The sequence below is a fragment of the Capricornis sumatraensis genome, chromosome X (assembly GCF_032405125.1).
Source record: "Capricornis sumatraensis isolate serow.1 chromosome X, serow.2, whole genome shotgun sequence".
Taxonomy (NCBI): Eukaryota; Metazoa; Chordata; class Mammalia; order Artiodactyla; family Bovidae; genus Capricornis; species Capricornis sumatraensis.
This window is the reverse complement of record NC_091092.1, coordinates 128729100-128742437: the sequence shown is the minus strand read 5'-3', so window position 1 is coordinate 128742437 and position 13338 is coordinate 128729100. Positions and strand designations below refer to the sequence as shown.

The window sequence follows — 13338 nt, the reverse complement described above, 5'->3', positions numbered from 1 at the left end:
TGATGTATTCCGCATATAAGTTAAATATGCAGGGTGACAATATACAGCCTTGACGTACTCCTTTCCTGATTTGAAACCAGTCTGTTGTTCCATGTCCAGTTCTAATGGTTACTTCTTGACCTGCATACAGATTTCTCAGGAGGCAGATCAGGTGGTCTGATATTCCCATCTCTTTAAGAAATTTCCACAGTTTGTTGTGATCCACACAGTCAGAGGCTTTGGCATAGTCAATAAAGCAAAAGTTAATGTTTTTCTGGAACTCTCTTGCTTTTTTGATGGTCCAGCAGATGTTGGCAATTTGATCTCTGGTTCCTCTGCCTTTTCTAAATCCAGGTTGAACATCTGGAAGTTCATGGTTCATGTACTGTTGAAGCCTGGCTTGGAGAATTTTGAGCATTACTTTACTAGCGTGTGAGATGAGTGCAATTGTGTGGTAGTTTGAGCATTCTTTGGCATTGCCTTTCTATGGGATTGAAATGAAAACTGACCTTTTCCAGTCCTGTGCCCACTGCTGAGTTTTCCACATTTGCTGGCATATTGAGTGCAGCACTTTCACAGCATCATCTTTCAGGATTTGAAATAGCTCAACTGGAATTCCATCACCTCCACTTTGTTCGTGGTGATGCTCTCTAAGGCCCACTTGACTTCACAGTCCAGGATGTCTGGCTCTAGGTGAGTGATCACACCATCGTGGTTATCTGGGTCATAAAGATCTTTTTTGTATAGTTCTTCTGTGTATTCTTGCCACCTCTTCTTAATATCTTCTGCTTCTGTTAGGTCCATACTATTTCTGTCCTTTATTGTGCTCATCTTTGGATGAAATTTTCGTTGGTATCTCTAATTTTCTGAAGAGATCTCTAGTCTTTCCCATTTTATTGTTTTCACATATTTCTTTGCAAAGACTTTCTTATCTCTCCTTGCTATTCTTTGGAACTCTGCATTCAAATGGGTATATCTTTCCTTTTCTCCTTTGCCTTTAGCTTCTCTTCTTTTCTGAGCTTTTTTTAAGATCCCTTCAGGCAACCATTTTGCCTTTTTGCATTTCTTTTTCTTGGGGGTGGTCTTGATCTCTGCCTTCTGTATAATGTCACAAACCTCCGTCCATAGTTCTTCAGGCACTCTGTCTATCAGATCTAATCCCTTGAATCTATTTGTCACTTCCACTGTATAATCATAAGGGATTTGATTTAGGTCATACCTGAATGGTCTAGTGGTTTTCCCTACTTTCTTCAATTTAAGTCTGAATTTGGCAATAAGGGGTTCATGATCTGAGCCACAGTCAGCTCCTGGTCTTGTTTTTGCTGACTGTATAGAGCTTCTCCATCTTTGGCTGCAAGGAATATAATCAGTCTGATTTCAGTGTTGACCATCTGGTGATGTCCATGTGTAGAGTCTTCTCTTGTGTTGTTGGAAGAGGGTGTTTGCTATGACCAGTGCATTTTCTTGGCAAAACTCTGTTAGCCTTTGCCCTGCTTCGTTTTGTACTCCAAGGCCAAATTTGCCTGTTACTCCAGGTATCTCTTGACTTCCTCCTTTTGCCTTCCAGTCCCATATAATTAAGAGGACATGTTTTTGGGTGTTAGTTCTAGAAGGTCTTATGGGTCTTCATAGAACTGTTCAACTTGAGCTTCTTCAGCATTACTGGTTAGAGCATAGGCTTGGATTACTGGGATTACTATGATAGTAAATGGTTTGCCTTGGAAACGAACAGAGATCATTGTCGTTTTTGAGATTGCATCCAAGTACTGCATTTCAGGACTGGAAGAAACACAAACTGGAATCAAGATGGCTGGGAGAAATAACAATAACCTCAGATAAGCAGATGACACCACCCTTGTGGCAGAAAGTGAAGAGGAACTAAAAAGCCTCTTGATGAAAGTGAAAGAGGAGAGTGAAAAAGTTGGCTTAAAGCTCAACATTCAGAAAACAAAGATCATGGCATTGGTCCCATCACTTCATGGGAGATAGATGGGGAAATAGTGTCAAACACAATTTTGGGGGGCTCCAAAATCACTGCAAATGGTGATTGCAGCCATGAAATTAAAAGATGCTTACTCCTTGGAAGAAAAGTTATGACCAACCTAGATAGCATATTCAAAAGCAGAGACATTACTTTGCCAACTAAGGTCTGCCTAGTCAAGGCTATGGTTTTTCCTGTGGTCGTGTATGGATGTGAGATTTGGACTGTGAAGAAGGCTGAGCGCTGAAGAATTGATGCCTTTGAACTGTGGTGTTGGAGAAGACTCCTGAGAGTCCCTTGGACTGCAAGGAGATCCAACCAATCCATTCTGAAGGAGATCAGCCCTGGGATTTCTTTGGAAGGAATGATGCTAAAGCTGAAACTCCAGTACTTTGGCCACCACATGCGAAGAGCTGACTCATTGGAAAAGACTCTGATGCTGGGAGGGATTGGGAGCAGGAGGAGAAGGGGACGACCGAGGATGAGATGGCTGGATGGCATCACTGACTCGATGGATGTGAGTCTGAGTGGACTCCGAGAGTTGGTGATGGACAGGGAGGCCTGGCGTGCTGCGATTCATGGGGTCGCAAAGAGTTGGACACGACTGAGCAACTGAACTGAACTGCATTTCAGACTCTTTTTGCGTCTGAGGGCTACACCGTTTCTTCTAAGGGATTCTTGCCCACAGTAGTAGATGTAATGATCATCTGAGTTAAATTCACCCATTCCAGTTTTAGGATCAGTTTTAGTATCTTTACTAGAATCGGTTTTAGTAGCTTCTAATTTTCAAGAAAATCTTCCATTTCTCTAGATTGTCAAAGTATATTGCCACAGAGTCCAATATTATATTCTCTTTTTATATATATGTTAAAACTTACTTCTCTATATCTTTGTCTTTTTTCTAATCTTTAATCTTAAATGTTTTTCGTTATCTTTTTTTACTTATCCTTAATCAGGCTTATGATGAGTTTTATCATCAATTTTATTAGTTCTTTCAAAGAATCACTCTTTGGATCATATAGCTTTCATTTTTTTGTTTTCCAGTTCATTAATTTCAGCTTTTATCTTTATCTAATTGATTTTATTTTTCTAATGTGTTAAGGTGAATATAGTCTTTCATATGCATCTTCTTTAATAATGAAGGCATTTAAGACTACACAGTTTTTCTTACTTTAGTTGTTACTGAGTCTTCTATCAAATTTATAATATTGCTGTTAATTTCCTCTTTAATCCAATGGTTATGAAGACTATAATATTTAATTTCCAAGGACCTTAATTCAAAAAGCTAGAATTTTTTTGCATCATATTGTTTGCTTCAGGTTTTATTGGATTATGATATGAGAATGTGTCCTATGAAATGTTTATTATTTTGAATTTGTTAAGGATTTCTTTGAAATCAAGTATATGATAAATTCTCGTGAAACCTCCGTGGACAAATGAAAAATTAATTGTACCCGCTATTCATAGGATGTAGAGTTCTTTGTATTTCTATCTATTAAGTTCATTAGTTATACAGTTGACCCTTGAACAAGAGTTAATCCATGTATAACTGATTGTTGGCCCTCCTCATCAGCAGTTCCTCTTTATCCAAAGATTCAACCAACAATGGACCATGCAGTAGTGTAGTATTTACTACACTAAAAATTTGTGTTTAAGTGGACCCTTGCAGCTCAAACCCTCAATGTTCAAGGGTAAACTGTACATTCAATTTTTTCCATTTGTATCTTTTAAAATATGTATATTATATATATTTCTGTATAACAAATTACCCCAGTACTTACTGGCTTAAAACTGCAAATGTTTAGTATCTCACAGTTTCTGTGGTTCAGAAATCTGAGTACACCTTAGCTGGGTGGTTCTGCCTGAAGGTCTCTCATGAGCTGGCAGTCAAGCTGTTGACCAGGGCTGCAGTCATTTGTAAGGTTGACTGGACCTGGTGGACCCACTTCCAAGATTGTTGACTCATATGGCTGCGGACACAGCTTTTCAGTTAGCCCCTTGCTGGCTGTTGACAGAACAGCCACATGGTCCTCTCCACAGGGTACCTGAGTGTTCTCATGACAGAGCAGTCACTTTTTCTAGAGTGAGTGAGCCGAGAGAGCAGATAGGAGGCTGCAGTCTCCTTTATGACTTAATCTCCACGGTTGCACATCAGCACTCCTGCTTTTGTTTCTTATTCCTTCCTTAGAAGCAAATCACTAAGTCCAGCCCACATTCAGGGAGTGGTGTTAGGCTTCACCTTTTAAAGGGAGTATCAAATAATTTGTGGACATTATTTTAAACCAATAATTAAGTTTGAATAATTTACTCTGTTTTTAAAAATTTTCTTTTTGCATTTATAGTAAACATATGAAGCAAAAACTTATTCTTTTGTTTATTGAATACAAGTTTATAAGTTGAACCTTCTTCATAAAGTGCCCATTATTATGATATAATGTTGCTTCAGGATAATTTTTAGCACTTTGAATATTAAATTCCACTTTGTCAAATATTAATATTTTCATTTTTACCTTTTCTTTGTTGCATTTTCCTTGCTTTCAGACTCCCTTTATTTTTTTTTCATGTATATTTCTCACAAACTATACATACTTGGTGTTTTGTGCTTTAAAGTAGTCTTTCTGTAATTCAAGGAAGTTTTCTTTTTTTTTTTTTTTACTTTACAATACTGTATTGGTTTTGCAAAAACAGCACACATGTACTTGACAATTTAAACAAAGAACTACTATCTAAAGTACATTCTAATAAAATTACCAAACTTTAAAGGAAAAAAAAATAAAGTAGTCTTTCTTTTTGCTGTTTTGGTGAAGTTTTTTAAATTATTGTTTTCTTTGGCATTTTTACCATGCTTTCCTATTCATTAGTTGTTATCTTCCCATTCCTGACATTTCTAATAAATGATGTATGTGTGTATACTTCTCAAATAGCTATAACTTTATTCCGTCTTCATTATCCTCTCTCTCCTCCAGTAAGATAAATTTATTTGTTTTCACACTTTCCATGTACATTCCCCATTCAGATGAGATTTGTAGAGAATTTTACTTTTCTCCCTTCGCATCCCCTACAAATCCTTAGTTTTGGCTCATGCCAGATTTTTAGTTCTTGACCATTATTAGATTTCCTTCATAGTACATCTCTTCTATTTCTTGAATCCTTGTTTTGAATTGGGTTGGCCAAAAAGTTCATTTAGGTTTTTCTGTTAGCTGTTTCAGAGAATACAATTTTTACATTATTGCTATTGATTTATATTTAATTATGTATTGCAAGGTTCATTGTTCACATCTGTAATCTTTTCTCTTAGCCCTTCCCAGGTTTCAGGACTTTTTATTGTTACTGCTCTTATTTGGTTAAAATATGTTCTTGAGTGTTTTCCTCTGTGGGGCATGTGGATGCTAGGTTCTTTAAATACAAGCTCTTTGAATGCAGGGACTTTGTATTGTTTACTTCTATGTTTCTAACACCTAAAATTATCTCTGGTGCATAACAAGCAATCAGTACAAGTTCACTGAACACAGAAGTCATGAGCTCTTTCATACTTCAGGGTGAAGTCTCATTTTAAACTGTAGAAAATTCCCTCTCTTATTTATGTAATTATTGCCTCTTCTCCATCTGTTCCTTTTTCCTGATTCTCGCATGCTTATTGTTGGCATATTAGTTCTCTTTACTCTGAACTCTAATCTCTTACTCACTCCTCATGATTTCCAGCGTTTTGCCTTTTGCTCTTTGTGAGAGATTTTTCATCTGCTTGCTCTTTCAGGTCAGCAATGTATTTTTCAACCATTTTATCTTTTAGTTATCACCAGTCTATTGATATGTTAAATTTCAATAGCATATTTTTAATGCCAAGAATTACTGACTTTCTGTTCTTTATTTCATGGTACTCTCATTTTTTAAAAAGTTGGCCTCTGTCTCCTCCAGCACTGTTACTTCATTAGGGGATGGTACTTTAGTAGGTCTGATTGGTCTGTCTCTCTGTTGTTACTGGATCCTCTTAAATATGAGGTTATTTCCATTTTAAATTTTCTACTTAAGCTAGGCTAAGCTTCTCCATAGTTGGAGGCACAACAACACTTTCTGCTCCTGCATCAAGAGTGTGAGAGGAAGTCTCTTGTGTTCCTAGGTGTCTCTAAATGAAGTGTTAGTATTCTTTTAGTTTCAGAGATGTGAAAGTTCTCCTACCTTTCCTGTAAGATCCAGATCCCTCCCCCCCAACCAAGACCACACACATGCTCTGAGACAAAGTGTCCCCTTAATCACAGAGTCTACATGACCCTTCAGGCCTAGTTCTTCTGCTGCTCCTTAAGCCCCCTTCAGTCCTGGACATCCTGATAGAACCTATAGCCTCCAGCACTCCTCAGACTTCTCCAGGTTACTCATCGCAGCCAGCTGAAGTCTGGGGGAAGGAAGAGTATTAGAGATGCAGAATCACTCCCTTTTCCTTTATGTTTTGATGAGCAATAGCCTATATTTTTATAATTGGCTCACACTAGCTAAGCCCAGTGTGAATAGGTTATGTGAATTCATGTATAAGACAATATAAAGTAGTGGGATTGTAAAGTCAGAAATAACATGGAGGTCATAATAAAATGAATCTCTTAGTTTGTGTGGTGCTTTATAATTTTTGCACACTATACTAAAAGCACACTGTAGTTTTTACACACTACAGTCTCATGTGAGTTCCAAAGTAGCCCTGTATGATAAGCATGGAAGTTGTCATTTAACAGATGAGGAAACTAGAGTTCATAATGATCAAATAACTTGCCCAGGGACACATGGGTAATAGTGGAGCTGAATTAGAGAATAAGTCTTCTGGCCTAGAACACCACACCACTGCTTGCTTGCTCTTTTCCAGATGCCTTCAGAACATGTTTTGTTGCATACTGACTTCTGGAATTCCTAAGTTATATGCTACAACTTGTATTTTATTTTTTCAACTATTTTTGTCATATTGATATGAACAATTTAAAATGTATATAAATACTAGGTGATGACTATAAAGTAATAATATTTTCTTACATAATTTGAAACCTAACAAAAGAAAAAATTGAAAATCATTTGAAAAAGATTAACATAACTAGAATATGTGAATTACTTCTTGAAGGTAACTTTTTTGAAAGAGGACATACATTAGAATATATGAGTACTTAAAATTTTCTTTTTGTAATGTATTTTTTAGACATTTGAATTATCTTACTATGCAATAAAAATGCACTCAACCGTTTCTCTACCAGGCATGGCATGTTTTATTTTAGAGTTTACTAGTACAGAAGTAAAGGAAAGAATAGCTGCTATAAAGATCAGACCTTTGTCCTAATCCCAGTCCTTTTTTATGCTAACACTATATTTTAAAGGAGTGGTAATCCACATATTAAACAACAAATATGGCTCTGGTTGGTGAGCAGTCTAGAACACATGCCTCCAATACCTGGTGTAATTGTATCAGAGTGGACTGATGGTGTATTAGCTCTGCTCACAGTTGGACAGTACCTTACACTTTGATATCCTATCTCTCATTTTTGATCTGGGATGGAGTTGTTTTTACAAATTGAGAGAATCACAGCCTAGAGAAATTAAACAGAGGGTCCCTTAGAATGAACGACTTCTGGCTCTTACTTAGTTCAGTGTTTTTCCCTCTTCTACCCAAGGAAGAGATGAAAGAATCCATTTTTAATAGGATAATTATCAGGTCCTTTCAGAGAAAACTCATAGTTTTCATGGGTGGGAGTGAGTAGGATGAGCCACCCCCCTGGAGTCTTCCTGTCCCAAGCTAATTCTTTACTTCCAAAAGGTCTCTTGCAGGAGAAGAGTGAAACCTTTCACCCTTGCCCTGGAAGAGCGAAATTGGCTTGAGTGGGTGAGCAGGTTTTTCCCAGTGGAAGAACTGACTCAGCCTCTTTTCTCCATATCCATGTGAATGTTAAGTACAAGACCTTACTTTTAAAAGTACATTCTTTTAACTGCTCCTTTTCCCCCCTCTTCCTTCCACAGAATGGTCTCCCCTCAGTGACCAACCCATATGTTTTTAATGGTGATTTTGTAGATCGAGGAAAAAATTCCATGGAGATCCTAATGATCCTGTTTGTGAGTTTTCTTGTGTACCCAAATGACCTGCACTTGAACAGAGGCAACCATGAGGATTTTATGATGAATATGAGGTAACCTAGCCCTGTAGATTTCCTCTTTTGTTTCCTGTTCTGGAGAATGCTACCATGTTTATTTCCTAGCAGAGAGTTAGAGGTGAGTGTAGAGAAGTAGGGATGAGAATCTCAAGGAAGATCTCAGTTCTTACCCCAGTTTACCTCCCTCAATCCTCTACTGTGTGAGTATAAATTGCTCTGAAATTCCCTTCTTATCTTTTCTTCCAATCCTTCCTTCTCCCTTCTATTATGTTCTTCCTCCCATGCCCACCCTTCCCAAGTCAAATTGTGTGCTTTCTAGACAAGTTAGGCCAGGTTTGGAGGTGGAGTTGTTCTATGAGCAGGTTTAGATGGACTCATTCTCTCGATACTCTTTTGGCTTGCCTCAGAAGTTGTCTCGGAAACTAGTACTGTGTTTTTCACTGATGTGTGTATTTTTTTTTATGACATGTGATTGCTTCTGGCATAGTTGTTCATAAACATATTTGAGAATAGTGGTAACATAGCATTTCAGCTACCTGACTCACTGGAAGTTGGGGGAATAAAGATTGGTTAAGTGGTTTACCAGTTTTTGCTGTGAAAGGCACAGTAAGTGACAAATGTTCTTTCCTTTCTTTCCTCCTCCTCCTTTCCCCTTTCCCTTCCTCCTCCTCTCCTCCTTTTCTTTTCATTTTGTTTCTTGTTTTATGAAAAAACAGAATCCAGTTTGCACTAGGGAAGTAGAAGGCATGGCATGTTAAATGCTTCAGTCCTGGGCTTTTGAGTGCCTGAATCAAAGCTCAGCAACTGATGAGTTTTCTTTTTGGGGCAGTTTTGGCACTTGGCCTGAAAACAAGAGTTTCAATTCTAACCCTAAGGTATGGAAGAAAATGCTAAATATGAAGGAAAAAAATCCCAAGGCTATTTTCAGAGGCTATATATATATATATATATAAATATAATATAGCTCAATACATATATGTAATATAGCTCAAAACATTTATTTGGGCATGCCATTTATTCTTCCATTTATTTAGCTCTTCAGTTCTATTTGTTGTTGTTGCTGTTCAGTCGCTTAGTCGTCCGACTCTTTGTGACCCCATGAACTGCAGCATGCCAGTCTTCCCTGTCCTTCACCATTTCCCAGAGTTTGCTCAGACTCATGTCCATTGAGTTGGTGATGCCATCCATCCATCTTATCCTCCGTCACCCCCTTCTCCTCCTGCCATCAGTCTTTCCCAGCATCGGGGACTTTTCCAGTGAGTTACCTCTACGCGTCAGGTGGCCAGAGTGTTGGAGCTTCAGCTTCAGCATCTAGTGCTGAATGGTTACTGAAAGAGACATGGCCCCTGCCCTCCTAGAATTTACATCTAGCAGGGAAGACACAGTTGAGCAGGTTTTTCAAGTGTGATGAATTTGTTAAGAGGGAGATCCAACCTGTCTGAGAGGTGGTTGGAAGGTTCTCCCATAGAAATATGACATTAGCCTGAGACCTGAAGGATGAATTAGGAAACCAAGAGAGGACCATGGCAGGAGTGGATGGGAAACAGTGTTCCACAGTGAAGAGACAACTTAGGCAGATTGAGAAAGGACTTTTTAGATTTGAAAGAAATTCAGGATAGGAGAAGCATAAACTGAAGAACAGGATAGTACCTGATAGGGCTGGAGACGTAAGAAATTATTGTAGAGGAATTTGAGCTTTCTTCTGAGGACAGAAGAAAATCGTTGAAGAGTATTATAAAATTTGTGTTGTAAGATGCAGCAGTAAGAGTAGTTTGGTGAGGGACAAAAATGGATATGGGGATGCCAGTAGGAAATATAGTAGTTGAAGAGATAGATGATGGGTTCTCACTTAGACTGGGAGATGGAGACACAAAGAAGTAGACAGATTCAAGAGGAGTTTAGGCATTGATTTAAGGCTTGGTATTGTGGTATGGAGGACCTGAAAGAAGAGAGAATCAAGATGACCTCCAGGTTCCTAGGTTGAATTTACAATATCACTGATACTGGGAACATGATAAGAGGAGAAAGGTGGGCTGAGGGAGGATGATGAGTTCAGCTGGGGGTAAGCTGATTAGAGATTTGAAGTGCTGTTGAATAGGCAGGACTGAGTTCATTTCTGGAAACATCATGTTACACTGTAGAAGCTTCACATGACATGATTTCTGTGGAAACCTGGAGTGAGTATGCTGCATTCTGACTTTACTTTGTTGGGTGTTCAAGGTATATATTATTATCTTAAGGCAAGGAAAGTATTGGAAAAAAACATCTCATCATTAAATCCCTTTTAGTGACTGGTATTCAGGCATTAAACTTCCTGATACTTTTTATTAAAACCCTCAATACCATTACATGAGCTATGTCAGAGAGAGTATTAAGAACCAACTTATTACCTTCTAGGCTTTTCTTTGTCTTTGGTCTTTTTTCCCTCCTAATCATTCATTTACCATAAGGTATAGGATGTCTGAGAAATTCTATTTAAATGAAAAACATTCTCCCACACACCTTCCCTCAGTGGCCACAGCACACATCTCTGAATAGTTGCAGTACTTAGACACCGGTGCCTACCACATATTTCTTAAGTTGTCTTGTATTGGTTTCATGAAAATTTATCTTCTTTTCCCAGCTATACTCTAAACTCCTTGAGGGTAGGGATGACATCATCAGCTGCTTTGTTCTTTCCCATAGTGCCTAGCAAAGACTTGAGTAAGTAACAATTCCAACTGAAGTCTAGTTGCTTGAGTTTTTGGTACTTGTGATAGATAGTAAGATGTCAAGGACTTGCTTTTTTGCATGACTTGACTCATGCGAGTGGGAGTTATCAACATTCAGTGAAAGAGTTGAAATCCCATTGTTTTTTTCAGGTATGGCTTCACGAAAGAAATTTTACATAAATATAAGGTAAGACTCATCTACTTTTTTTTTTTTTTACATCCTCTTTGCTGTTTATACATAAAAGTTTAAAAAAAGAAAAAGCTTCAAGAAGGATGATGGGAAAATTAATCAGAGTCCAGGCCAATAAAAGCACAAAAGGAAGCCCTGGCCATGGTGAAGACCTGTTTTCTCTTTCTGTGCTAAACCAAGCCTTTTCATTGTGACAGATACAAACTCTGTTGTTTCAGAGATACCTGGGATTTGTTTTACTCAGGTTTGGTAAAACATGGAAATGCCTGTCATGAAGAGAAAGATTTTTACTCACAATTCCTTAGAAACTGGTCAGTGGAACACCATACCATATGGGACTGCACCTCAGGGTCAGTCAGAGGCAGTGGCAAGAGCCTTTATTGTGGTTTTCTCAGGAAGAAATGGGTGAGGCAGTGTAAGCAGGTTTAGGATTGGCTCGTTTGAGTAATTTCAGCAGGCTCTGGGGTTTACAGGCTGGCCATGGTTGCCTGGTATCTGGCTGGCCCTGGGGTGATTGGAGCAGGAAATAGTGGCCCTGGGTGTGCTGCTAAGATGTGTCCAACTCTTTGTGACCCCATGGACTGTAGCCCACCAGGCTCCTCTGTCCATGGGAGTCTCCAGGCAAGAATATTGGAGTGGGTTGCCATGCCCTCCTCCAGGGGCTCTTCCTGACCCAGGGATGGAACCTCATGTCTCCTGCATTGGCAGGCTGGTTAAATCCGCAAAGGACTAGTTGGGAGGATGGGCTCTGGGTAGGTTGATTTGCATATGAAAGGCACTCTGCTTTACATACAAAAGACAGCTCCTTACTATCTCTAGGAATTAACTAGCCTTGGGAGGGGCAGTCTCTTCCCCTGGGTCAGCAAGTCAAAGTATGAAAAAAAGAGAATTAAAAGATGATTAATGCATGCTTGTTGGTTAGTTTGTCCATCCTGACCTAGTTTGGGTGGCATGAAAACTGATGGTTTTTGTCCATATGTTGGGACTATTGAGTAAAATTGAACCTATCAGAAAAACAAACTTACTTAAGCTCTTACTTACAGCTGCACGGAACAAAAATCTTACAAATCTTGGAAGAGGTCTATACCTGGCTCCCAATTGGTACAATCATTGACAATGAAGTCCTGGTCATACATGGAGGGATATCAGAGTCCACAGACTTGAATTTACTCCACCGTATAGAAAGAAACAAAGTAAGAAGCAATGTTTGCATGAATGTTGTCTCAGATTTACAAAGGGATACATAGCTTCTTTCATGTATTGTTTTATATAGATTCATGTTTTAGTGATTGCTGTAACTCTGAAAAAATGAGTAAAAATTTTAAGAAAATCCATGATTGCATGATAAAGAACTAAACTGATAACTTCTATATATGGAAAAAAATTTTTTTTAATTCATGGTGAAAGTGGGAAAATATTGGCATTTCATAATAGCTTCTAAAAGTGAAAAATCTTGATTTTTGAAAAGTTAAAATTTCTTTTTTTTTTTTTTTAAATTTTAAAATCTTTAATTTTTGCATGTGTTCCCAAACATGAACCCCCCTCCCACCTCCCTCCCCATAACATCTCAGTGAGTCATCCCCATGCACCAACCCCAAGCATGCTGTATCCTGCGTCAGACATAGACTGGCAATTCAATTCTTACATGATAGAATGCCATTCTCCAAAATCATCCCACCCTCTCCCTCTCCCTCTGAGTCCAAAAGTCCGTTATACACAGCTGTGTCTTTTTTCCTGTCTTGCATACAGGGTCGTCATTGCCATCTTTCTAAATTCCATATATATGTGTTAGTATACTGTATTGGTGTTTTTCTTTCTGGCTTACTTCACTCTGTATAATCGGCTCCAGTTTCATCCATCTCAACAGAACTGATTCAAATGTATTCTTTTTAATGGCTGAGTAATACTCCATTGTGTATATGTACCACAGCTTTCTTATCCATTCATCTGCTGATGGACATCTAGGTTGTTTCCATGTCCTGGCTATTATAAACAGTGCTGCGATGAACATTGGGGTACATGTGTCTCTTTCAATTCTGGTTTCCTCGGTGTGTATGCCCAGCAGTGGGATTGCTGGGTCATAAGGTAGTTCTATTTGCAATTTTTTAAGGAATCTCCACACTGTTCTCCATAGTGGCTGTACTAGTTTGCATTCCCACCAACAGTGTAGGAGGGTTCCCTTTTCTCCACACCCTCTCCAGCATTTATTGCTTGCAGATTTTTGGATCGCAGCCATTCTGACTGGTGTGAAGTGGTACCTCATTGTGGTTTTGATTTGCATTTCTCTGATAATGAGTGATGTTGAGCATCTTTTCATGTGTTTGTTAGCCATCTGTATGTCTTCTTTGGAGAAATGTCTAT

At 38.5% G+C, this 13338-nt stretch overlaps 1 protein-coding gene across 1 annotated transcript in view; it reads left to right on the top strand.

Moving 5' to 3' along the window:
- The window catches only part of PPEF1 (protein phosphatase with EF-hand domain 1), an 88154-nt gene that overhangs the window by 42510 nt on the left and 32306 nt on the right, over positions 1–13338 (top strand). Inside the window, exons 7-9 of the mRNA XM_068963316.1 lie at positions 7946–8112; positions 10938–10974; positions 12021–12170. Coding sequence (XP_068819417.1) covers positions 7946–8112; positions 10938–10974; positions 12021–12170 — 354 coding nt within the window. The remainder of the gene's footprint in view (positions 1–7945; positions 8113–10937; positions 10975–12020; positions 12171–13338) is intronic.